At 44.1% G+C, this 27,501-nt stretch overlaps 1 protein-coding gene across 6 annotated transcripts in view; it reads right to left on the reverse strand.

Annotated features, from left to right (window-relative positions):
* The window catches only part of PATJ (PATJ crumbs cell polarity complex component), a 3,332,662-nt gene that overhangs the window by 1,766,148 nt on the left and 1,539,013 nt on the right, over positions 1-27,501 (reverse strand). For all 6 annotated transcript variants that reach the window (XM_069642041.1, XM_069642043.1, XM_069642045.1 and 3 more), the window contains one exon: positions 23,048-23,119. In XM_069642041.1, coding sequence (XP_069498142.1) covers positions 23,048-23,119 — 72 coding nt within the window. The remainder of the gene's footprint in view (positions 1-23,047; positions 23,120-27,501) is intronic.

Consider the following 27,501-nt stretch of genomic DNA (forward strand, 5'->3'; position numbering starts at 1 on the left):
TGTACTTCATCCTCAGGAGTGAAGGCTAAGGAGACTGTGCTGATCCCTGCAGGTTTACCCTTGCACTTGGGATCTCCTTTGATATGGTCAGTACCCTGACAGACATAGCATTGTCCAAATGCTCTCTGGAAGGGTGGCTTGTTCTGACCTCCTTCTGGCTTGTGGCCAGAAGGTACAGTAGCCTGACTAGGTTTCCCATGTGGCTTACCCTGGTTATTTTGTGTTTTGGGGCCCTCTTTGGGATAGGAATTATTAGAATTCTCTTTGGAGTCTTTTTTTGGCTGTTTCTCCCCATCCTTCTTCTGAGTTACCCCAGAATCCTTGTGAGTGGCCCTGTTGGCAACCCACAAGTCAGCAGCCTTAGCTAGTTTCCGGGAATCCAATTCCTTGGAATCAGCCAAGTGTTGTCTGAGCTCAGGAGAGCAGGCATCATAAATAGTCTCCAACATAAACAAATTCTTCATACCTTCATAAGTGTTCACCTTGTAACCCTTAATCCATCCCTCTAAGTTTTTCAAACATTCACTCACCCAGGTAGCCCAAGGGGTACCATCATGCTTTTTGAGGTTCCTAAACCTCTTAAGATACTGGGAAGGGGTCTTCCCAAACCTAGCTATCAAAGCTAGTTTCACACATTCATAGTCCTTCCTATCCTCCTCCCCCATCTCCATTACCACATCAGTTGCAACAGGGGGAAGCCTAGAGAACAACCAGGTGAGTAAGTCATTTCCTGTGATGTTCTGGAGCCCATGATTATATTCAAACAGAGACAACCAATCCAACACATCCAACTTAGGCTCATACATACCAACCAATTCTTTAGGCATCCGGGGTCTTTTAGGACTGGAATTTCTAGAGGAGCCAGAGAGAGAAACATTCTCAACAGATAATTTCTTCATTTCTAAGTCATACTTGAGCTCCATTTCCCTTAGCCTTAGTTCTTTGTCAGTTTGAGCATTAAGTTTCTTATACTCCAATTCTAGCTTCATTTTCTCCAGTTCAAAGTACTGAGGACTAAATGTGGGACCTGGTAAAGGTCCAGTAGGCACAGCAGGTAGAGCAGGCAGAGGCCTAGGGGGGACAGTTACAACAGCCTCACCCTCCTCTTCTGACTCTTCCTCAGAATCATCAACATTTTGCTCCATGTTAATTTCAACACTGTCATCTACAGTTGCTGGAGTGGTAGGTTCCTCTGAACCATCACCCAGACTTTGGTTAGCTAACAATCTTTCAATCAGCTCCATTTTCTTGCCCTTAGTCAGGAGATCCTTATGTTTACAGAGCACTCTTAAACAATCAGCAGTTTTGGCTGCAAGGGACTCTTGACTATAGCTTTCTATAACTGACATGTTCGAGGTTTTACTTTTTCAGTGCTAAGCTTTATGGTTAGTTGCACTAAGGTATCTAAAGCACAATAAAATGTATACTCAATACAAATCCCACCGCTGTACACCAGTGTTAGGCAGAAACCTGTGCAGTTCCCTTGGGGAACACTGCAAAAGATTTAAGACTACAGGTAGAGCAGTAAACCCCTTTGGTAGCAGTCTGTACCACCCAGATTTACCTGGTAGCTGTGGCTGAGCAGTCAGACTTCTCTCAAGAAGAGTTAGGCAGTATGTAAAGTATACACAATATGTACCAAAACACAATAGCACAAGCAAACACTGACCAGAGCTTGGTTTCAAAAGTATATAGTTATTTATTTAAAATACACATAAGTTAAAAACACTCTAGCAAAATATAGTAAACACTTCAAACACAGTTATAATGAAAGTAGATTCAATCCTTTCTCCTATCTAGACAACTCTAGGTTAACACCACTTAATTAAAACAGAGGTGAGTGCTTAACGTTAGATGACACTCTAGTAGTTTCCAAGAAAGGGAGAGAAAAAGCAGAAATGGGTTAAACACACCACTCTAAGGTCCAGAACACTTGCAATAGGCTCAAAGAAGCACAAGGTCACAGGTGAGCAAAAGTCACTAGGCAGGGCCCACTCTTAGAGTAGCCGGAGCGAAAATGTGCCCAAGATCACACTGTTAGTTAGGGATTCAAAGTCTTGCAAGGAGTCAAAAAGAGTTTTAGAGTGGCTCAGAAAGTTTAGCCAAAGTGTCCCAGGCACTCCCAGGTTCGAAAGCCGGGGACTAAATCTACCCCGTACAGTCGGTGGCAAGGGAAGCCAGGCGGAACACAGTACCTTAAGCGGAAAGGATCCTCCAGCGGGGGCAGTTGTTCCAGGCAGCGACAGCAAGGCTCGACGTCGGTCAGGGGAGAAGAATATCTCGCTGAAGAGCAGAAGAGAAAGGTCGTAGCACTGCCCGGGAAGAAACCAGCCGCGGAGTCCTCCGGTTAAAGGGTTGGTACCGACTTTCGCGGTATGGGGGTAAAATGTGGTATTCCGGATGCCGGGGTGCTTGGCACAGGCAAGGCGGCCACGAGATACCTCAAAGAACGGAAAGAAGGCGAAAACTGGTTGTCCCCACCAGTCAAGGGAAGGAGCCACTCCGTTAAGAGTTCTCCTCGGTCGTCGGGAAAAAGTGGTGAGACGGTTCAGCAGGGCTCCACCGGGTGGTGTCGTCGAAGCAGGTCGGCTCAGCTCTTCCCTCGTCGGATTCTTGGTCCTGTGGCGACTTCTGAAGTCCCAGTCCCCAAAGCCCTGCTTTTATGCAGCAAGCCCCCATTCACCCAGCCTAGCTGTCACTCAAACATGCTAAGTGGTGAGCCGGGCGGTTCACCACTTGGGCCAATCAGGACGGAGTGCGACTTGAGTTACCAAGGTAACTCAGTCCAGGGTGCCTAAATCCCCCTCCACCCCTCCTAAGTACCCCAGACAGAGTGGCACCACTTTGGAGGGCTTCTGTGGAGAAGCCCGCCAAAAGTGGAACAAAGGGCTCCACTTTGGGTCAGAGTTACAGAGGCGAACACCAACGCCATTTTAGAATCAAGTTTTGGCAAAAAGTCCCAACCGGAGTTATAAAAATAAATATATAAACCGGCGGTATGTTTAAGGCTACCGTAAATAAATAATTAAATGTGTTAGCCTAAAACAATGGGAAATCCCATAGGGAAATATTCGCGGTCGAATATAAAAAGTAGTTTCCACTGCCACCAGCCAAAACTCGATCAGGGGGGACGGAGACGTGCCCCCTCGACTAACAGACCCTGGGGCAATCGAATTGCCCCAGCCAGTACGTCCACAATATGATGGTTTGTACTGGTTCTGTTCAGGATTCAAGACTAGCAAAGTCTTTGGTGACTTTACATGCCCTGGGAGACAGTAGTCAGTCCCAGGGTATGGAGTCTATGTTGGGGAGTCCCTAGGACACCCCTGGGTCACGGCACAGAGGGTGCTGTGTGACCCACATCACAAAAATACATGAGGCCCTATGGAGTAAAAGACCCCATAGCCCATTCAACACAAGGTTTAACCAAGAAAACACACTTCAACATGTCCAAGAGTGAGGGTAAAAGAGTCTCACTCTTGGCAGGAGAAAAAATTAAACCCCAGAAATCCAGCAAAGCTGCTGGGGGACTCACTAGGGAGGGAAATTCAGCCTAAACAGAGAATTCTCCCTAACACTATGCACACAGCAGAACCAGGGTCTGGATTGAGCAGACCTTTGGCCTCTTGAAGGCCCTTTTCCGCTGCCTGGACCATATTGGAAGGGCACTAATGTATATTCCGGGAAAGGTTGGGAACATTGTGCTGGTGTGTGCCATGCTGAACAATATCTGCCCCCAGGGAGTCCTACACTGCCATACGGTTCAACTGCCATTCCAGCATGGGGTAGCCTTACATAGCCCGGAACATGCAGGTTTCTCCTCCCACGGCTGGAGGGCAAGGGGGCTCCGTGGTGGTGCCTCCTGTGGCAATTACGCCTCCTGCCTTTGTTTGGAGAGTAGGCCACGCACTCGGACTCTAAGTTCATTCCATCGTTTACGGCAGTCTGCCGCATTCCGGATGACCATGCCTACGGCTGTCACCTTCTGGCTTATTGATAGCCAGATTGCAGTCATCCGCTGGCCAGATGTTTTCCTTTGGTGGGTGCCCTACAACTCCTCACAATGGCCAATCACCTCATCAGTGAGTACTTGGAGCTCCCTCCCTCACTGAATTTTGGCTTCCAAAGCCGGTGTTCGGGCACCTTCCCTCTGTTCCTCTCTTGAGACATGTTTCCTGTGACTTGTGGATTCGGATGACTGCAGGAAATGGGGGATTTCGGTGGGTTGCGTTTTTCAAAATGACCGCCACAATGCTTCCTGTTGCGACGATGACACTATTTCCGCTGCCGGTAACATTAATTCCTTTGGGGTTTGGAGGATTTACAGCCAGGGTGCCCTGATTCAGTGCTAAATCCACCAGGTGGATTCACCGTTACCATCGGGGGGTGTACGCATTCACGACACATCGTGATATGGCGCTAATTCCACAACATGCCACAGCGGTAACGGTAATTGCACGCAATGGAATCACCAGGATACCGCCCTACTCATGATGAGGCCCAGTATGAAATAAAATAGTTAATGAAAAAAATATAATGCAAGATTCTGAGATGTTAAAACATTTTACAATCCATTATTTTACTTCCTATAACATAATTGGTTAGATGATCAAAAGGATCTCCACTTAAGGGAAAAGTTTAGTTATACTAGTTGCAGCCAACATGGACTTGGCTTTGGTTGCTCATAACAAACTCTCCATGAATATCCAATCTCCAAGACTAAAAACGACAACTCTGCAGATTGTTACAAATATAAACTTCTGGAGACCTAGATGAGGCAGGACAAAGGGAGATCATATTTTACAATTAGAACAATGAGATCTTAGACAACTGCTAGAGGATGGAATTATGTCATTTCTGTGGGAGTGTTCAATCTTAGGCTACGGCAAGGCACTGAACTACTGTAGTACAACTAACTGGAGAAAAATTAGGCCCTTATTCAAATCCTAAAATGAGCAAAACATGGTTTTGCCTTCTGGCAATTCTTACTTGAAAATGAACTAAGTCAGGTCAATAGACAGAATCCAGATATTCTCAGAAACTGTACCTTTAACAATAGCAGTTAAAAAGATATAAGTTACGTTCTGATGCCATTGAAACATTGGCCTTACTTGATGAGGGCAGAGGACAGGAACCATTATGTAATCATTGTACCTACAGAGACACTCTTGCACCTACAGGTAATCATTATCATTGCACCTGCAGAGGTCTGAGCAGGAGCTCCCTCTTCCCTCCACTGCTGGAGCAGCTCCATGCAACCATTACCTTTGGTTGTTTGTAAGGTAAGCCAGGAGGCTTTACTACAGCTCTACAAATCGACCGCTGCATCTACTCGAAATTGCTAATTTTCACTTGCAAGAAGGTTGACTTTATTCTACTACCTCTCTGCATACTCCCAGCACCTCCTCATCCTGGGGTAGGAAAGCGAAGCTCATCTTATCCAGATTCGATCTTGCTAAAACCACGAGGTTTGCGCCATTCCAAGAGGGCCACCGCCGCATTTGTGGCTCGCCTGTAACCCTCTTAAATCGTTGTGTTCCCCTGATTGGTTGTCTGTGGCTTCATAGTCTATTGGGAGGCACCGGTAGGCGTAAGCCGGCCCCCCACGAAGGCAACCAACAAAGGCTCTTCCTGACAGAGCCTGACCGAGCTGGATGTGCTCGAGTGCTCCACTTCCCTCGCGTGCCAATCCTCCTAAACCAAGGTGAGATCTGCATCTTCTATACTCCCACCATCACCCGATCCGTAACTGTGATTCAGCGTGCTTATAGCTAACTCCTCACACCTCCCCTTCTGTTAGATCGATACCCCTTGCACAGAGGGCCATGCCCGCTCCTAACTGGTACACATCCGTTTCTCCGACCACAGGATTCGCAGTACGAGCGCTCGATTGCTAAATACCATATGCCTAATTAACTCTTTCATGTCTCTCCTGGATTACGGCAACTGAACTGCTTTGTCATTACCTACCAATCATTGCACACTGGGATTATAGATCAAATACGTGCCTAAGTTAAACTTGGTAACTTCTTACCGCGTGTCGTGACAACGCCTGTCCATCTGCATAAATGTGCCCTTCGAATGTATTTTCCCTGGTCCGTTACCCATCTATGAAATCCTCGTATTATCGAGACCAGCTGCAATTCGTCCTGTACCGACCGTATGTTCACACTGCCTATTACGAGGTCAGTGCCTTTACTATAATTGATATACATCTGCTTGCACTTTCTATGCATAACCTGCTTTAACCTGCCTGCAAACTATGCGAACCAGATCAGTGGCATGATGCTACTTACCTAGACCTGATCTCCAATTGTCTGAGTCTGTTTGGTTTGTTTAATGCAACTTATCCCACAGTGATCTATAAATGTTCCATGTGCTGCCTCTGCCTTAGCCAATTGCATCATATTGGTGCAACCCTTTACTTTCTGACAACTTGCATTAACGTATACCCATGTGTTGCTCTGTGCGCTCTTAGTCATCTGTTCTGTTCCAATACATATAGCCAATCTGGTGACACACATTGCATTTATATGAATTAAGGTTAGCCACTGCACTCTGCCAATTTGCCTTTGACTTGTACTATCTGCTGCTACATTGAACCCATGTACAGCCTGTGTCTCTAGCCAATTGCTATCACCTGATGTCATCCACTGCTCTCAGCCAATTTGCTCAGTTTTTGCTCATGCAATTCCAAAGCCATTCTGAAAGCTGAAATGTCAATTCAGTTTTCTCTTGTGTTTGAATGGGGAAGGTGGGACTGATATTCTGTTTGATTGTTGCTATTCCTGGATACCTGCTCTCTCCTCCCATCTCTTTGCATTGCCTATTGGGGGTTGAGGGGTGTTGCAGGGGGAACCTCTAACAAAAGTGCTATCTATTACAAACCAACACAAAAGTATTCTGTTCTGTGCTGCATTTGTTTTTGTGCTCATTAGTTGATTCATAGTGTATTAAAGATATCATTCAGTGTTATGTCACCCCATTGGTGATTGTTGTTTACCTATTAAAAGATATTGTGATTACATTTTAATACATAAATAAATATTTAGCTTTGCAAACTAGCCTGATTCCTGGTTCAGTGTGACCGGTGGGGTGTGATGCGAGTGGTATATCATTCAGAATATTGAACTTATAGATACAAATAAAAAAGGGTTTCAATTGTGCACTACACGCTGGGCGTGACTTTGGTGTATGCTGGATTGAAATCACTTACAAATGTCCAGGAGAATAACTACCTTCTCCTGGTATAAGCTTACGCAGTTCCAATAGAACAAGGGGGAATGCCTTCCTTCCACTGGTATCTCCAGTACCACTCTCAGCCCAGTGCCAAGAGAATATCTCCTTTCTCCAGGAGTTACTTTGTACAGTTCACCACAAGGCCAGGGGGAATGAGGGCTTCCCCATTTGTCTTTTATCACAGCTCTTTGTCCGACACCAGGAGAATAACTCCCATCTCCTGGTATTGTTTGGTACAGTTCTTTCTCACTGTTGGCGTTCCAAACCATTCTCTGGAAGCCAGTGGTTTCCTCACTACCACTGCGCCAAGGAACATGCTCTCTGATGCTTTTCTTCTTACTCTTGGGGGCCCTTCTCTCGTTATGCCCATTACCTGCCTTGCTAATACTGGGCCGGGGAAAAACCACCGTAGCTTCTGTGTCAACCCCTGGATCCCCCACAGTTTTCATGTACCTCCCCTTACCTCACACAGGGCTTTGGCACCTTCCTGTGAAAGGAGCACACTTCTCACGGTCTGTGGGCTTCTCTCTTCTACACTCGTGGCTTGGTGGCACCTTTCGGGAGGCGGTCCACCTTCACTCGGCGGGCAGAAAACTTCCTTGGTGTCCTCTTGCAGCTTTACGCTTCTCAACAGCTTTCGGTCGGCATTCGAATCTCCCGCACTGGAGACTTCGGGTGCCAGCTGATTTTCCCAACATGCCTGTATGTCGCCGCTCCTGCCACCACTGGGCCTCTTGTTACGGCTGCGTTCGGCTACAGGGCCAGGCTTCTCTAGTCTAACAGTCCTTCGTTCATTTTTATACTTTGTATCCAGTTCCTCCAATGCAGATTACACAAGTCCTTCTTGTTTATCGGCTCAATCCTTACACATTCTGGGGGCCACCTTGTACCAGTGTTAGCACAGTTCATGATCTTCAGGTTTCCTGTGTTCTTCCTCGTCCTCTACATTTTGTCTTAGGGCCTTTGTTGCAACAATACATAGGTTTCTTATCAATGTAGGGATGGCTAAAGAATGTTGGCAACATTCATTGTGATGTACCTCAGGTGATCGTCCTTTTGCCCAGAGGGTGAGTCCCTCCCCATGAGGTTCTCCTGAATTAAACCACCCCTAGGGGGATTATTGTGTAGCAGCTGCACCACAGTAGCCTCCTGGAAAAGGGATCCCCTGGGGAGAAGTGACAACACCTTGTGAATCATCACAGAACCCATGCATGAAGATTCCAAAGAGGATTTAAAGATCAAGTACCTGTTCAGGTCTCCCCCACAAATATGGACTGAGCATTTTAGGTGCTATGTCCAATATGAATGGGTTAATTGATTCCAAATTACAAGAAGGGTTTTGTAATCTGACATAGTAAGCCCTGAACAGATCTATTCATTCCAAAAATGGTAGGGAAGGTTTTAAAGCACTTTACAAAACTATTCCTGGCATCTCAACCAATTGATATATTGGACCATTCAATCGAAAGCTCAGAAACATGGATCTGTGCGTCAAGTCCTGACGACATTCTACAGCGTATCACTCGACTAAACAACTCTAGCGCGTCAGGACCAGACGGATTCACAAACCTGGCGCTGAAAGAACATCCGGCAGAGTAGACCTCATTTATATACACCTTGTTAATGCGTATTTCCATTTCACACAAAATACCACCCTCCTGGAAGAAAGCTGTTATTGTGCCCATTTTTAAAAAGGGAGACAGGTACAATCCTAAACATTTTCATCCCATTGCACTCCAAGATGTGATCGGCAAATTGTACGGTGCGATCATCTTAGACCACTTTCACACATGCCGGGGTCAACGACCCATTCCAAACGGGATTTCTGGGGGGAGTCTGTACCACTCCCAACATCTTCATCATCAACATACTAAAGGGACGTTACTAAAGTAAAGGAGTCAAAATCTATATAGCATTTATCGACCTGGTCCAAGACCAGGTTGATCGTTAAAAGCTGTGGACCAAACTGAAAACGGAAAAATGCACAAAATCAATTCTTGAACCAATAACAGCCATGCACCAAGAGACATCGTTGTGTGTTAGACTGAATAAATCTGGCTTGTTTGAGGAAATACTAACTGGGAGGGGGGGGTGAAGCAAGGCTACCCAATGACTTCAGCCCGATTTAATTTCTTTTTAGCAGACAAAGCACAGAGACCCTAATATATGAATCTTTCCTCGAGCAGCGGGTGGAGTGCCCTTACCACACCTACTTTACGCTGATGACATCTATCTTAGTAGACTGTTAGGGAATATTCTATTGAAAGGCTAATTTCCCTTACCTATAGAGTCCCCCAGCAGCTTTGCTGGATTTCTAGGGTTTATTTTTTACTCCTGCTAAGAGTGAGACTCTTTTTCCCACTCTTAGCTGTATTTCGATGTGTGTTTCAGTCTGTTTTTGTGTCTATGGGCTATGGAGTTTTCTCACTCCATAGGTATCATCTTTTTACATGTGTGTTACACAGAACCCTCAGTGCAGTAACACAGGGGTATCATAGTGACCTCCAAACAGACTCCATACCCTGGGACTGACTACTGTCTCCCAGGGCATGCAAAGTTACCATTGACTTTGATAGTCAATTGTTATGAACAAAACCAGTACAACCCATCTTACTATGGAGGTACTGGGAAGGGTTAATAGTTTTTCCCTGGTGTTCATTTTCGAGAGGGTACTGTCCAGTCCCTATCTCCAAAGTTTCTGGCTGGTGGCAGTGGTTACTACGATTAATATTCTACCGCAAATATTTTCCTATGTGATTTTCCCATTGTTCGAGGCTACCACTTTGTATCATAGCCATTTAATATACCGCCGAGTCATTTTTATATTAACTTTACTCTGGTGGTTTTTTTTGCCAGATCTTTGATAATATTTCTTTCATGTGTCACTCTCTGTAATTCAAACTGAGGTCGGGGCCCTTTGTTCGTCCTTTTGGCGGGCTTCTGGACAGAAGCCCTCCTTCCAGCGCATGTGAGCCTGGGGTAGACAGGATGTGTCGGAGGGGGAATAGGCACCCTGGACAGGGTTGCCTAAGCAATCCAAGTCGCACTCTGCCCTGATAGGCTGGGGAGTTATCCCGCCAGTTTCACAACCCTCAGCGTGAGTGACAGCTAGGCTGTATGAATGGGTGGTTTTCTGCATAAAAGCAGGGACCTGCGGACTGGAAGATAAGACGTCCCCACTGGACCTGAGAAATCCGAAGAGGAGAGAAGCCGAAGACATCTGCAACGACTGAACCACCGGTGAAGCCCTGCTGCAGATCCTCACCACTTTTCTCCAACGACAAGAGAAGATCTTCACCTGCAAGAGCCTCCTTCCCTTGAGCTGGTGGGACCAACTAGTTCGCCAATCGCCTTCCAGGACCTGCCTTGGTTGAATCGCCAGTGCCAAGCACTAGGAGACCGGATAGCCAGGCAGCCATCCACCACGACCACGATTTAAAGGAGCGTACCTTTTATTACGTTTTGGCTTCACCGCAGCCAGCTTCTTCCTGGGGCAGTGCAGTGACTCAGACCTTTCTCCATGACGAGAGCCTCTTTTCCTCTGCTGGATCTCCCGAATGGCAGGAACTGCCAGGAACTACCGCCACCGCAGGAGCCTCTTCCACTTTTAAGGTACATTGTTCCGCCAGGCCTTCCGTTTCGTTGGGTACTGCTAAAGGTGTTTTAAATCCTTTACTTACCTTGGCAGCTGGCCGTCCCTATTGTCTAACATTATCTTTTTACCTTCTGCACCTTCCTTTTCAACCGTTAAACAAAGACTTGACTGCAGCTACTAGAACCGTTTGAACCTGGGCACTTTTCCTCATGTCACTGACTCTGGCACAGGCCTATTGACTCTGGCTAATTCTGTTTCAACTGCCTTCTCTATATTGCTTGTGTTGGTGCACGTAAACTCTTATAAACACCTTTCCTTCCCCTTTATATATTGTTGAAGTGCCATTTTGCTCGGTTTTCACCTCAGTATTGCTTGTGCTAAAGTACTACCTTGCCTAACTTGTTCACAATCCAATTGGGAAGTGTTGCTGGTGTGTTTAGGAGTCTAACCCTGTATAACTTGACCTTTCCCTCCCTCTGAAGAAATTGTTAGAGTGCCATTTCTGCTTGGTTTACACTGTGCCATTTTGCTCAGTTTTCACTCTTGCTCAAACTTGTCTACAATTTAAATAGGGAGTTGTGTATACTTTCCTTGACTGTTTTAACTTGCTTTAATGACAGTGATTTGTGTGTAGAATTAAGAGTGTGTAAAATAAATATGTATATTCTTTTGATACAAAGCTTTGGTCAATGTTTCCTTGTCCCACAGTAATGGTGTGCTATTGTGTAAACCCTGAATACTGCTCATCTCCCTCTTGAGATACGTCTGACTGCTAAGCCACAGCTACCAACTAAATCTGTGTGGTACAGACTGATATCAAAGGGGATTTATTGCATATACCTGTAGTCCTAATCTTCAACTACATAGGATTCTGCGTAACATAGACCAAACACCGGGGGTACTCCAAAGGCAACTGAACTCCCTGCAAACTTTCATTACTGATAATGGTCTTGAAATCAATAAATCAAAAATTTTAATCTTAACATTTGGGAACTCAAATAGAGGCAAACACGCCTACTTCTAGTCACTAGATGGCGAACACATTGAGCAAGTGACCCTGTTCAAATATTTAGGAGTGTGGCTGACTGACATTACATCAGAGGCCCCGATGGTGTGTCAGTTGAAAACAACTAAAGCCTTATCGGGCTAGGCACGTGCCATGAACCAGATCTTTGGACGATTCTCCATCTTACCTGTTCTCAAGTTCTATCAAGCCAAGGTTGTGCTAACATTAACTCATGGAACAGAGGCAATGCCAAACATCCCAGAAAAGATGCGTTGCCTCTTAGAGGGACTTTTTTGGAAGTAAGTTCTTGGCTTCCCCAATCAGTCCCTATCCAAATAATACGTCGAGAACTGGGTTTGCCATCATTAAAATCAATGGTCCTTTGGAAGAGTCTCACTCTTTTCAGAAAAGGCTTTCTTTCTTCCCGACCAGAAATCTTAGAAATGCTGTGTAAAGAAATTATGGCATCCCAGATCGCAATGCTACAAAAGTGGCAGAGATAAATGTGCCTCGCATTGAAAGAAATCGGGAGCTCACTTAAAACGCTGAAAATGAATCCTAAGCAATGAAAGTGTAAGACCAAATTAAAACAACTTGATTGGATTCATACAGTCGAGTCTGCAGGAGGATATCATTCAGTTGCGCACATCCTCAGAGAACCGTGCAGAATGGATACCATCTGCGAATAACTGAAACAGTCTCAAGATAAAAGAGTAAGAGAATAATTTTTGCACATTCGACTTAACTTTCAGCCAACAAATGAAGTACAAACTTTTCGGGGACTTTGGGAAAGTAACATCTGTCGCTTTTGCAAGAACGATAATGAGATAGAGACCCTGAAGCATTGGGTGACGTCAGAGAGACGCTTTACTTTTTACAATCACTTATTCACTGACTTTCAAAAACAAGACATGGAATCATGTTGGTCTATGTTGATTTCAGCAAACAAAACGAGCCGCGTGATTGAAATGACAAAATGAATGGAACCCTTATTTATTTGACGCTAATGGCTCTGTTTATCGTTTACATTCCTGTATCCTTTCTTCTCTTTATCTGAAATTGGTCTGAATCTTCAAAGAAAAGTCAATAACAGAAATTCTGTGTCACGATAATTTAAGCACGAATGTGGAGCTCACTCGTTCTTAGCCCAAAATTGTTTTGTTGCTGTTTTGTTTATCTGTCTATTTAGCCACAGTTCTGTAATTTTAAAGACTAATGAATTTGCAAGAAACGAAAATTTCAATTTATATGCAAATAAATACAAATAAAAAATACATAAAAAAAACATCAGAAGTTCAAGATCTGGATGGCATCCCTCAAGATGCTTTTAAGGCACTTCTAGACCTGTTGGCTCCCTTTCTGATGTTGGTATTCAAACATATTATTGAGTTAAGTTCTATACCAAGTAGTTGGAGATCCGGTATAATAGTTCCAATTTATAAAAAGGCAGATAAGGCGCTGACCTCATCTAAACCCGAAACACTTATGGAGGCAGTGCTATGCTACTTTAAAAATCAGTTTTTCTAAAGGGCTGAAGAGTGCACCTATTTTATCTGTTGTTCAATTTTGCTACAGGCAATGCGCAACCGAAATGTAGGGAGTCAACCACCATCAGATAAATTCTATGTATGTCACTGGATTGGTGGACAGTTCCACAGTTCCACCTTGCTTTTATGGATCTGATACGGAGCCTTCAAATACACAAAAGAAGATTGCTCTGGGTATTACTACAAAAGAGGGGAATACACTCAAATAATGTCAATCTTAATGGAGATACACAGTCTTAGAAGTACTAGAGTAAGAGATGGTAAGGGCGGTAAGTAGACAGACTTTATCAAAGTTGAAAGAGGGGTTTGACAATGTGGTTTGACGCCCCCTTTATTCAACTTCTATAGCTCTCTGTCCATAGTGCTAGAGGAAGCCACAACCAATGACCCTTAATTTGGGGCACAGCATAATTTACATTAGCCTGGCCCCATCATCCTTGCAGGCAGTTCTCAAAAGAACCTCTAGAATATCATATGCACTTAATCTCAGTTTATGTGGCGCAATGTTATGTTATGTTACTAACACTTATAAAGCGCATGGTCGCCCGAAGGCATCATGGCGCTAGAAAGGAGAACTGCTTAGTCAAGGAGAAACCAACAGAAGGTCCAGAATTAGAATAGATTCGTTTTCAAAGCTCTTCTAAAACAGAGGTGGTCAGATGTGGCCTTGAGTGACGAAGGGAGATTGTTCCAGAGTTTAGCCGCGGCGATCGAGAAGGCTCTGCCTCCGAGCCTATCCCGGTTAGATCTAGGAACAATAAGAAGATTAGAAGTGGCAGAGCGGAGGTCCCGATCCGGAAAGTATTGCGTGAATTTAGACTGCAAAAATTCTGCTCCCTGACCATGAATTGCCCGATGGACAATGCACAGTGATTTAAAATGAATTTGCTGATTCACCGGAAGCCAATGAAGTTGGCAAAGTACTGATGTGATGTGGACACCATAGGGAGAGCCAGTGGCTAGCCTAGCTTCAAGGTTCTGCATACGCCGAAGACGGTGTATAAGACCGATAGGTTGTGACAGATACAGCGAATTGCAATAGTCCAATCGTGAGAGGACTAGCGCGGCCACCACAGGGCGGCGGAGGGCTTCTGGAATCATAGGCAGGACCCTTATAAGAACCCAGATCTGGTGGTGGGTGGACTGGCATACGGGCGTGACCTGGTTAGCCATAGACAGAGAGGCGGAAAGGATAACTCCCAAGTTCTTTACTTTACTGACTGGGCCGGGTAGAGGGCCAAGGGAAGGCGGCCAAAAGGCAGAGGTTCACAGTAAGGGATTGGGAGGGCATCCTACCAGCAGTACCTCCGTCTTATCACCATTTAAGGGATTGGGAGGGCATCCTACCAGCAGTACCTCCGTCTTATCACCATTTAAGTTTAGCCAATTCTGATCCATCCAGATCCTGACTGCCTTTAGGCAATCATGGAGGCAGGCTGAGACCTCGGTCTGATCCCGATCCAGACGGATCAGGATTTGTGTGTCATCCGCGTATGAGTAACAATTAAGCCCATAAGAACGGATGAGACAAATCAAGGCCCAGATGTATATATTAAACAGAATCGGCGATAGAGAGGATCCCTGAGGGACACCGCAGGTAAGAAGACAGGAAGAAGAGAGAAAAGGTGGCATAGCGAGGGTCTGTGTGCGATCTGAAAGAAAAGAGGTAAACCAGGCAAGAACAGAACCGGATATCCCAATCTGTGAGAGGAGAGAGAGAGAAGGATGGAGTGGTCCACCGTGTCGAAAGCGGCGGAGAGATCTAACAAGATCAGAGCCCCAGCTCCGCCTGCATAGACAAGTCTGGACATGTCATCTTGTACAGAGACCAGGAAACTTTCCGTACCTCTCCCTGGCCTAAAACCTGCCTGAGCATGATTAAAAATTGGAGGATTCCAAAAAGGAGGACAAGAGTGGTGTAACCAAGGATTCCAGAAGTTTAGACAGGAAAGGAAGCAAAGAAATAGGGCGAAAGTTAGCAGGAATAGTAGGGTCCATCCAGGGAAGGCTTCTTAAGGAGGGGAATGACCCTCACGGATTTCAATTCCGGAGGAACCAGCCCAGACTGACAGGAATTATTTATTGCCATTGTGATATCAGTCAAGATGTCGGGTGCAATTGTCTTCATGATAGCGGCAGGAATGGCATCCCTTGGAGAGGAAGATTTGATCTTTAAAATGGCCGTCAGAACTTCTGCTTCAGTGAATGAGGGGAAAGAAGACCAACTAGCAAGGGTGTCAGTAGTAAGGGCGGGCCCAAAGCTCGGGGCATCAGGGGTCAGTGTCGCAAGGGATTTAGCGATGTTAGCTCGAATAACATCAATATTTGTAGTAAAGCAAGAGTCCAGGTTATTGCACAGTTCTTGAGAGGGCTTAACCATAGAGGTAAGAGTCTCCGAAGAGGCTAACGAGTGCACAACAGTAAAAAAAGAGTTTTTGGTTTGCACAGAGCGTCTTCGATTTACTGAGCGAAGAAGGTGGATTTCGGCAGTTTAACGCTGGCCAGATAAGTGGACGGGTTAAGTTTATATAGGTCTCTAAATGCAGGATCGTAGCAGATTCGCCATTTACGATCAGCTTGTCGGAGTTGAAGCCGAGCAGTTTTTAGCTGGTCCGTAAACCAGGGTTGGGAAGGTAATCTGCGACCTTGAATCAGTTTCAGTGGAGCATAAAAGTCAGCAGCGGTAGTCAGAGAATGGGAAAGTGAGGTTAAAGATAATGGCTTCAGCAAAGCACAATTAGAGGCAATATGGGCACTGAGTGCCTTCATGTCAACTGAGTGCCACGAACGCAGTAGCATTTTAGGAGGAAGATATTTACAAGGGGAACTAATTGGTATGAAAGTGCATGAGACCAGGTGATGGCAATGGTTTGCGTATGGAACATGCACAAACAGGATAAAATGCACTCAAGTAATATAATTGATGGTGTTCGTAGTTAAGCAATGTGAACTTTGTGACTACTTGGTGCTATGTTTTTAAATAATGGTACCTGTGATTTCCATCTAACAAAGGAAGAAAATTAAAATTGCTCAGGCCAATATTGGTATATTTATAATGGCTTGCTCCCTTAAATAGATACCTTTTTGACCATATGAAAATTGTTTATTGAACCAAGTTGACAACTATAAGATAGTTATATGCTGCTGGTATGAGAGAGTATTCTAAGCGAGCAATACTCCAAAAGCAGGCAATGGCCTTTTACGTCAAATGTTAAGGTTCCCTACTGCCACTCCAATATACAAAACTGAAACCGAGTTTGATAATCTATATCTATTTGATGAGCTAGCTCTTCAAACCATTGAACTCTGGAATGCTTTGTGGTAAATGCTAAAGCAGTCCTTACCCATCTCCTTTTGTGGAATGTTTTGTTATTCAGCAATGCACCTAAGATCCCATGGCTAGAACACATATATAGCAATTTTGTGGCACTTAGTTGCACACCATGGTTATATATTCCAGAGCAACAGAATGCCAACATTGGACTTAAAAATGCCTCCTCCAGAAATGTAAAGGTGGAAAGACAAGAGTAGGAACGTAAGTTATAGTGTACTTATCTGTTGCACCATTCCATAGAAATGCAAAATGGTATTACGTTTAAGACTGGGACTGTTTCCGCCATTATTAAATACAGGCAAGTGAAGAGCTAATGAGCATTCTCTAGTCTAGGCAGATGTATGTGTGGTTTAGGGGATACCGAAACGCCTATACATTTCATGTTGTTTTGTAAGCTATATTCTACATCTAGAAAGATGTTTTATGATGTATGCTTGTTCTTTAAAAAATGTGGTGTCGGACAATGTAGACCAGCATTGTTATTTTTGCAACTCTTCAAGATACATCTACTTGTTATGAAACTGCTTGTTTTCTATCTAATTCTTCATACACTAGAATGAAATTGCTCACAGAAATGTGAATTGTTTTTTGATTTGCAGCAAGGCAGTGTTATAATGTATATCTTTGAAAATCTAGTATTCTAGGGAATTATGAAATATATGTTCTTGAACTTTTGTGGAAAGATGTGTTTTTCTGAATAACAATGATGACTACATGTTTTACGGACCCCTAACACTCCCTTTCCCTTGGAACTGTACTGTGCGGTAGAGGTACCTCTTCTCTCCCTCATATGCACCCCGCATCAAGGAAGTCTGAAGGGTGAGACTTTCCGAAACATGGTGGCTGTGGTGGTTGGGTGGACTTGGGGGGTGATTCGCTGTATAAAACATCCAGGGGTTGCATCACAGAGGTAGGGGGCTTCTCCTAGTCCCCTACTCTGTCTCCAATCCCCTCACCCCTGATAAGTGATTTGTATACAATTATGACTGAAGACAAGGTTCATGTGATTATCGAGACAATCCTGCTGAGGAAGAGTCTGGGTCCAAGAGAAGGATCTCGAAACATGGGGTTCTAAAAGACGTAAAGCTGTGATAAGAGACTATTCAGTAAACCCAGAGAATTTCAGAGAGATTACAAGGTGTATATTTATTGAGTGGGAAGAGAAAATACTTACTGGACCCCTCAGGAAATTTGTAACTTTTTCTAATACCTCCAATACTACCAGTAGTGACTCTGACAGTACAAACTCAGGAGCTAACACCCACCCCAATAACCAACCCCATTTTCAGAGGGGCCGAGGGAGGAGACCACGCAACTGGCCACAAGGGCCCCCCAGGATGCAAACTCGCAACTGGCGGGGCCCCGCGATGACATGGTAATTCCAGTCTTTAATTTGTCTCACCACCTTTTGACTGAGGCAGAATCTCATGTCCTCAAAAAAGGCTTGAGTTTCGTTCCTACTACCAAGGCAAAAGATTTTGAAACTCAATTAGAACTTATCAGACTACGATATTTTTTCAAAGACTCTCCTACAACGAGTAAAAAACAAAGTGTAACAGGTTTAAAACCCCCCATCTTCTTTTGTACCCGGCAATGGCATGGTTTCTCCAGCCATTGTGGCGTTTGAAAACAAAATCATTCAAGAGAGTAAAAAACTAATTTCCTCTAATAATCGACACAAAGACAATATGAGCCGAGAAGAAAGACAAGCCCTTCTATCATTACAAAGAAACCAGACTTTCCACATAAAACCAGCCGATAAGGGCGGAGGAATTGTTTTATGGGACAAACTGCTTTATGACAGTGAGATCAAAGTACACCTTGATAATCCTGTGTTTTATCGCAAACTTGATCGCGACCCTACCTCACGCCTAAAGGACGAAATCAAAAGTCTGATGGACCATGCCATAACTGAAGGTTGGATAGAAATGGATGAACATGCATTTCTGGTGAAGGACAACCCAACCATTCCAGCCTTTTATCTTCTGCCGAAAGTGCATAAGAATGCAGTGACACCGCCAGGCAGACCGATTGTGTCCGCAATAAATTCGGTGCTTGAACCATTGTCTATGTATTCAGACTGGTTTCTCAGACCTTTTGTCAAGGCGATGAGGTCTTTCGTAAAAGATACCACGAGCATGATCAATATTATTAATGATTTGCCACCCCAAAAAAACAGTTTGTTAGTGACACTAGATGTAACGGCCCTTTACACTAGTATACCCCAAGAGGAATGTCTAAGAATTATAGAGATTTTCTTGAACAAAAGAACAGCCACTCTTGATCTCGTGCCTACTCCATTTGAGAATGCATCCGTTTAGCATTGACAGAAAATGTCATTTTATGCGACGGCTCGTTCTACCGCCAGATCCATGGTACAAGCATGGGGGCCACCTTCGCCCCAGATCTGGCGAACTTGTATATGGACCAGTATGAAGCCACATCTATATACCATACCAACAATCCCTTCAAAGACCAGATCGGACAATGGTATAGGTATATAGATGATGTTTTTATGATTTGGAAAGCAGATGTGATGCTCCTTGAAGATTTTCTGATATGGTTGAATGATCAGAGCACCTTCATCAAATTCACGATGACATGGAATACATCCTCTATTCCTTTTTTGGATCTGCTGATTCAAAAGACTGAAAGTGGGCACTTGTCAACCACTTTATTCCGAAAACCTACGGACAAGAATACTCTGCTCCAATTTCAAAGCTTCCACCCCCTGGGATTTCGCGAAAACCTTCCAATTGGTCAGTTCCTCCGAATTAGGAGAAACTGTTCAAATATGACAGACTTTGTAAAAGAAGGAAAAGATTTGAAAGAGAGACTAAAGAACAGAGGCTACCCGAAGAGAATAGTAAACACGGTTTATAAACGAGCTAAACACTCCAATAGGAACAGATGTCTTCATCCAGAACCTAAAATACAAGACGACAAAATGAGATGCGTCACGACGTTTAGTCCCATAAGTAATCAACTCAGACGGACCATAAAAAAGAACTGGCATATCCTAAAGACATCAGACTTTGAACCAGCAAGCCCCCGGTTCGCATTCAGGCGACAGAAAAATGTGAGAGACCTAGTGGTTCACTCATACCCGAGAAAAGAAACCGTCCCAACCCAGACCACACTGTGGCATTTGCCACCAGTGGTGGGACATTTTAAATGCGGCAAATGTGTCGCCTGTGCCTCTACTAACAACCTAAAAGAAATAGATTTAAACGGCAAAAACTGGGAGTTTCGCAGTTTCACCAACTGCGGGTCGTCGTGGGTTATTTATGGTATTAAATGTCCCTGCATTTTAATCTATATTGGGAAGACCAAAAGATGCATTAGACAACGCATCTCTGAACATAAGTCATGTTTGCAGAACAAAGTTCCCAACAAACCATTAGTTGCCCACTACGAGGCAGAGAAACACAAACATACAGAGATGCTGTGGTTTGTGTTACAAACCATTCCAGCCAGTACAAGAGGAGGTAATAGAGGTGAGTTATTGAGCCTGAGCGAACACAAATGGATCTATTCTTTGAATACGGCCAGCTCAGGTTTAAATTCAGCAGGCGAGTGGAATTCCATTATAACTCTTAGGTAAATCACCCCCCTCCGCGGCATTGGCCTGTCATATCATAATACTCTGCTTTTTTTTAAAACACAGTTTTTTGTAAATTTATGAATAAATTGCCTTTATTAAATGATGGAGTTTTGGTTTACACAATATGGTTATGCCCCCGTCGAGGTGGCTCTGGAATATCTTTGGAAATAAGAAACAGTCTTTTTCTCACGCGAGCCGCGCTACCCCTTTAAGAGGAGTAGCTGCAGCTATCATGTGTTCAGGCAAGGCACATATTTAAATTGAAATTACACACCGATACGATTGGACTCTTGCTGATGTCTGGCGATCGTACCGATGCGTAAGGAGAGGATCACGCTTGAACGAGGTAAGCGCTAGGCTGTTCAAATCCCTGCCGGGTTACGTGTGTTTCTTGAAACTTATGCCGCTCCCGTGGTCTGGCTCAATTAAGTGCAGTACCCATTTAAGCGCTTCCCCGCGTACAAGATGCCGGAATTCTTTCTGTGATTTCCCTCGTAATGTTCGGGGAATTTTGAAGGAATAACAAAAGATAGACTTTGGTTAGAACTACGCTGTGATTGTGTGCCGTGTTGTTGATCTCTTTGCAGATCTGATATATCAGACGCCCTCCCTCCACACTATACCGGGACGCCACAACAATGCAGTTTCACGTGGAAGTGTAAAGTGCCTGTGCGCTGGTACGCATTCACGTTTCTCCTTATAATCCACTTACTTTCTGGATATCGGACTAGGCGAGATTTCGTAAGTGTAACACCGTGCTCTGAATAAAACGTGTTTGTGTCAATGAAAATAACTGGTGGATATATTACCACTAGTCAACACCTAACAGATCTGTCATATAACAGATGGCACAATAGGAGCCATAATAATGATGTAACATTGCGAAGATACATATATAGAGGTTGAACAAGGTTGACCGAACTAAACAAAAAGCTTTTTATGAACCATAATGAGGGAGCCAATATGTAATTGATCAACATAATGACCTCAAACAGCATGTATTAAATATATGTCTGGGCTCTTCTATTGCAGAGCCTTTTTAAGCCTTGAACTGGTCAGGCTGAGCAGTGTTTGTGATAACATCTGAAAATAGCGATTGGTCTCTACCATTACTAAGGGGGACTCAACTAAAAGCTCTAGTGCTGCCAAGATGTAAGTAAAGGCCTTTTGTAACCTACAGTATTTAATGTAAAACTTTTTCGAGTAATCTAATGAGTTATGAGCGCATGTAATTCATATGTCTGCTACATAAAAAAGTAGCAACAAGGAACCAGAGATGGTGTTGTGAGAACGGAACCATTCTTTTTTTAATACGTAACAAATGACACCTGTTTGTTTTTTAGATTGCACTTGTCTGGCAACAGGGATTTGGGAAAGAAGTTCATCTTCTAAAAAGAAATCTGTCTGTCCTGAAGAAGGCCCATGTTTGACTGTTTGTAGGGACACTAGGGATAGTGTCCCATATATGCAGAAGGCCGAAACATGTCGACACATGACAATAGACTAACCTAAATAGATAGTCTAATATCCGCACAACTACCCTAATCAATAGAGTGGCTATAATTAACCTGTCGAAACCCACATGAAATTAACTGCTTGTTTTTTGTCTTTTTTATATAAGTGAGAAGGATTTAGGACTGTGCAATATAGATTGTAATATGTGTGTTGTACTTCACTCTGTGTTTTTCTACCTGTTTTAATTATTGGTGAGTTATTGCTTGACTTTGAATAAATTTATATAAAAGATGACATGTCGTAACTGTATTTTAATATTAATATTGATATAAGATGGTTCAGTGCCCTGTCACTCTGTTTCCTTGCGCTTTTGCGTAAATTGCACTAATTGGGAAGTGATCCATCCTTCGTAACAATACACTGTAGGTTACTCGGCCTCAGGTGGTAGCACCAAGAGAGGGGTAGCCAGTTCTCACTTTTCTATAGTACCCTTTCAATACGTCTCCCGTTCCGAGATACTGGCCCCCGAGAACAAAAATTGAGGGAGTTTACCGTTACTGATATAACATAACACTAACCCCCCCCCCTCAGGAAGAGGCATTATGAAATCAAGCACCACTAGAAAGCTTAATCTTGATTTCTGTCCAGTCCTTCATTTGTACTATAAACAACTGATATGTCACATGTATTACCTTCAAATACCAATATTTAAACATATGTTTAGTGGAAAAAATATGGTTTCAAGGGTGATGTGGGATTAGAGTCTTGCTAGCGAGGCACAGAGAAGGCTCAACGTTTATTTCGGACATTGTACAAAATATGAATTGCAATTGCTATCTATTTCTATTAGTATATTTATGATGTGCAGGTGGAAAATAGCATAGCAAACCAAAATGTGTCTAGACTCCAGCAGTAAACTGCAGTTAAAGAAAGTTCAAGTGATGTGTTATAAGTACATTTTGGAATGAGGAGAGATCTAGAAGAAGTTGCAAATTCAAAGGGAGAGTGTTACAGGGCATGCAGAGAAAAGTTCTCATGCTTTCTGTTGTGTTATGTGATATTTGTATCGTGCCTACTGCTTATGGTTTGCCATCGAGCTCTGTCAGATTGGCCAGACCCAATAAGACGTTTAACCACCAACCAGTAGATATGAAATAATAGGTGTCTATTAATAGGCAGCCTATGCAGCATGGGGTGTAAAGGAGAGATGGAATGTCTTTAAAGGCATCAACATGAGCAGCATAAAAGATGAATACCACAAACTTACATTCGTGCAGGACCCCAGTGACTGAATGTTGGGGTTTCTTCACCCTCTCCTTCTTCTCTCTCTGGTAAATCACTGAAAACAAAATATTAGCACACAGCATTACATGCCAGTACACATATTTTATTTAATAACCATGCAACAGAAATCTCATTACACTGCTGCACAAAAATGAAATACAGTAATCAATATGTTCTTCATGCATTTAATTTTCTCTCGGTCATGCCTGGTATGCTCAGGGTTAACAAACCATTATTTGTACCTCATCTTTCACACTGTGGGCACTTCTAAGATGCTGATTAAACATACGCATTCATAGCACTATGTTAAGTGCAAATATTGTCCTAAATATGTTTCTTATTATTATTGGACTGTTCCCTGCTTCCTGGGCCTCTCCAGGGTCTTTTGAGACTTGGCTGCTTTAGGGAGCATTTATATGTGAGCCATAAATGACTGCTAGATCTACATGGAGAAATGACTTACCCTAGGTAATGTTATTTCTGATGGATTAGTCATTCCTACCACATACTCTTGAATTTAGAAATGTATACCCCCCTGCATAAATCTAGCTTCAGAAATATTCTTCAGCCACCCACTGTCTGTGTCGCTGGCGTCCATGAATCTGTATGGCTGCAATGTTAAGGGTGTATATATGGAGCTTCACTGCACAATGACCTCAGTTCTGCACATTTTCTCCCATACTCAGAATTGAATGTACTACAAGAGTTTGTGTGTTATCCTTACTGAGGGGTATGTTTGGAGGGCAATGAGGAATCAGTTGGTGGAAGAATTAATCAATCTGAAAGTGCATGACGAAAGGAAGCAATCTGTGCTGCTAGAGGATTCCTGTCCCCCACAGATTTGTCATCTTTGAAAAAATCCCAAAGCAGTACAGAGACAGTGGAGCGAAAGAATGAGGGACCAACATCAGGAAACTCTAGAGCACGACAAGACTAAAGACAGTCTTGACATGAAAAGTAATCCAGGCAGTAGGGTTTGCTGAACGTACGCAGAGAACTCTGCAGTGTCACATGATAATGACCCCAATCCATCACTGGAAGGTAGAAGTGGATGCAAAGCCTCTAGAAGAACAGACCCAGAGACAGTCAGCAGCTCATTTCGGGCAAGATGGTAATATTCAGAAATGCAAATGATGAATCACCTAGACAGGGTCAGCTTAGTAACAGCCTAAGCACCAGCAAGACAAACAACTTGTCATCCTTCCAGATATCCTGTGTCCGAGAGACAGAGAAATTAAGAGCCATTTTGGGGTCCAGACAGTAAAACTAATACTCCAGCTTAGATGGACAAAGCAGAGGATCGAAGGCCGAAAGATGGATCTTCTGAGACAGGTGAAAGCATGACACACTAAGGAAAGAAGGACTTTTTCACCCTCAAAGTTAATTTGTCCTAGTAGAATGCCAGATATGGAAGCTTGGCAGAAAGTTCCTGCAGCTCACTCACCCTGCTCATGGAAGTGATGGCATTCAGGAAAAATCACCTCAAGGGTGCACAACCTCAAAAAGAACCAAAGCAAAGACTCCAACAGAAGAGCCATGAGAACCATCCAAAACAAGATTCAAATCCCATGCAACAATAAATTGGCTTAGAGGAAATAGATTTGTAAACCCCTGCAAAAACTGCAGAATGGTGGGGGTGGAATGGGAAGACCACCTTCTGAAGACCGAAATAGCACCCCCCTTTACAGAGTCAATTCAGAACCAAAGGGGACAAAGGACCCAGGCCATTGTCATGTCATGATGCAGTAAACTGACACCATCTGCAATTATAGACTGACCAGGAGGTATGCCACCTGGAGAAAAAGGAGCATGCCCAGGACGTCATGTGACAGGTACCACTCCACGTACCACTGCCAGCAGTCAAGCAGTCAAACATGAAGGGTGAGGCTACTCAGATAAGAGCACTTATTTTTGACTGGGAGAGCAGAATCAAGCTCTCAGGAGACACCAGGCGGAACCATGTTCAGAATGTCACTGTATCCCTACAGCCCCCTTCCCAGCACTTGCTCTGCACTTACCTCGCACTTGCCACCAGCTGGCCCTTTTTATTTATTATTTATTATTTATTATTTTATTTCGCCACTTACCTTTTACTGCACTTACCCCCCCACCTCCTCCCCCTGCACTTTCTCCTTTTTCCCCTTACCTCTGCACTTGCGCGATCTGAATGACACCTGGCCTAGTAGGATCGTTTGTCTGTCTTCCCCTTGTTTCCTCCCTCCCTGCCTCGTCGCGCCTTGAAACACTTGTGTATAGGCGCGTTACAAATACCATATCATATCATATCATATCATGTGTGGGCACGATGTCAAGCGGCCCCACTCAGAATGAGGGTTGGGCCAAACTGCGTCAGTCTTCTGAGATCCAGCGAAATGGCAGGGACAAAGGGAACACATAGAGGTGATCAAACTTGAATTCTACAATCAATGCATCTCGTAGATCCCTGGTGCAGAAAATATTGTTCACGTTGCAAATGAAGACGTCCACTTTAGGGGTTACCCCCATAAGGTCTCATCCAGAACTTCTTGACAAGGTTCTCACTCGTGGAACCTCAACAAATGCCTTATAAAGTAATCCACTGAAACATTTTATTTTTCAACCGGATGGGCAGCCAACAGGCTGAGTCATTCTCTAGCACTGACAACCACAGTCACATTACTCCGCTGTCGAGTTATTTTTTATTATTTTTATTCATTTATTAGCCGAAATCCTGCAGGCATCGGGCGCAGAAACATTTACACATTAAGAACGAACATCAATAACGAGACAGAAGTACATTCTGGAAGACATTTTTTAGGAGAGAAGTTGGTTACTTGAAAAACAAGGTTTTTAAAGTTTTCCTGAAAACTCTTGAATCGGGTTCTGTTCTCAGTGCAATGGGTAGTGAGTTCCAGAAGTTGGCTGCTTTTACTAGAAAAGATCTTCCAAGTCCGTTTCTGCGTCTGTGATCCGGACAGATAATATGCATTTTGTTTGGGGAACGTAATGCTGTAGTTGGAAGTTATTGCCGAATTAATGATTTAAGGTAGGCAGGAGCATGTCCAAAGATACATCTGTGAACCAAGGATCCTACTTTAAAGTCGATATGGTTCCTGGATAGGGAGCCAATGGAGTTCTCCTCTGTGGTTTGACATTTTTTCCCATCTTGGTACTTTCTTAACTATGTGTACTGCATCGTTTTGCAACATTTGTCATTTTTTCATGTTTGAGTTTGAGGCTCCGATCAATAGGGAGTTACAATATTCGAGCCTTAATATAATGATAGCTCAAGCAATGGTTGCACGATTTTCAGAAATATAAAGGCATATGTTTTTAAGAAGACAAAGATAGTAATAATTTTGGTTCAGCTGGTTGACGTATAAATCCGTGTTTAAAGCAGATCCTCAGGTATCCCCCGTGGGAGGAAGTTACAGGACGCACCCGCTCCAAGTTTTGGGGCCGAGCATTATGACAAGTGGGAACAGGAGAGGTGGAGCTCACCGGCCCACAACGGTGAACTCGTGAGCACACACGAGGCCCAGCCTTTCGCGGAACCCACGTTTAGGGGGACGGGAGCTCACAGAAATGGCAGTCCCCCAGCGTACATAAGAAGCGGGACCCCACAAGGAGCCTAGAAGGTGCCACAGGGGGGTAGCCCTAACCTGCGGTGGAGAGGGCAAGGTTGTTTGTTTAGGGGTTCAGGGAACAGCCCTTCATAGGGTGCATTGTTTTCATTGGGTTTGGTCGGTTTGTATCAGAGAGGGATGGTGCCAAGACGAGGTATGAGCACATGGTCATGATCTCTTGGTGGTTGGCTCCCGTAATGTGAGAGGGCTAAATTTGCCTGCCAAAAGATCGACCATGCAGAAATTCTGAAAGGCCAAGCTGGATTGCTTACTGGTGCAAGAGAAGCACTGGAAGAGGGGTAACGAACCGCGCCTGGGGAGGAGAGGTGTTTTTAGCCTCGAGCAAGGAGAAAAAGGGAGGGCTGGCTATTGTACTCTCGGGTGGGCTGGGACTGGTGTTAGAACGGACACAGAAGGACCCAGGGGGTGGGGGGGGGTTGCTTCCTGTTTATTAAGGGATCCCTTCATGGAGAAAGGATCACAGTGTGTTCGCTCCCAGTGTCGGACAGTTAGCATTTTGAGAGAGTGATAAAAACAAACTGCGGCTCTTCGTGGAGGGCCGATTGGTGGTGGGAGGGGACTTTAACATGGTCTTGGACCCGGTCCGAAAACGCAAGAGGATATGGGAGCGGAGCAGCGATAACCTGGTCCAAGGGACCTTGAGAAGGTTTAGGGAATTCATCAGGAAATGGGCCTTCCAGATGCCCTATTGGAGGGAGGGGGAAGCAACAGACCCTTTAACCTTCTTCCTGTCGGTCCACAACTCCTCCTCTATGATCGATCTGATATTGGTGGATACTTAGGTGAGGCCGAAGTCAGAGGCTTCTGTGTC

The sequence above is a fragment of the Ambystoma mexicanum genome, chromosome 1q (genome assembly GCF_040938575.1).
Source record: "Ambystoma mexicanum isolate Mex_15411 chromosome 1q, UKY_AmexF1_1, whole genome shotgun sequence".
NCBI classification, from domain to species: Eukaryota; Metazoa; Chordata; class Amphibia; order Caudata; family Ambystomatidae; genus Ambystoma; species Ambystoma mexicanum.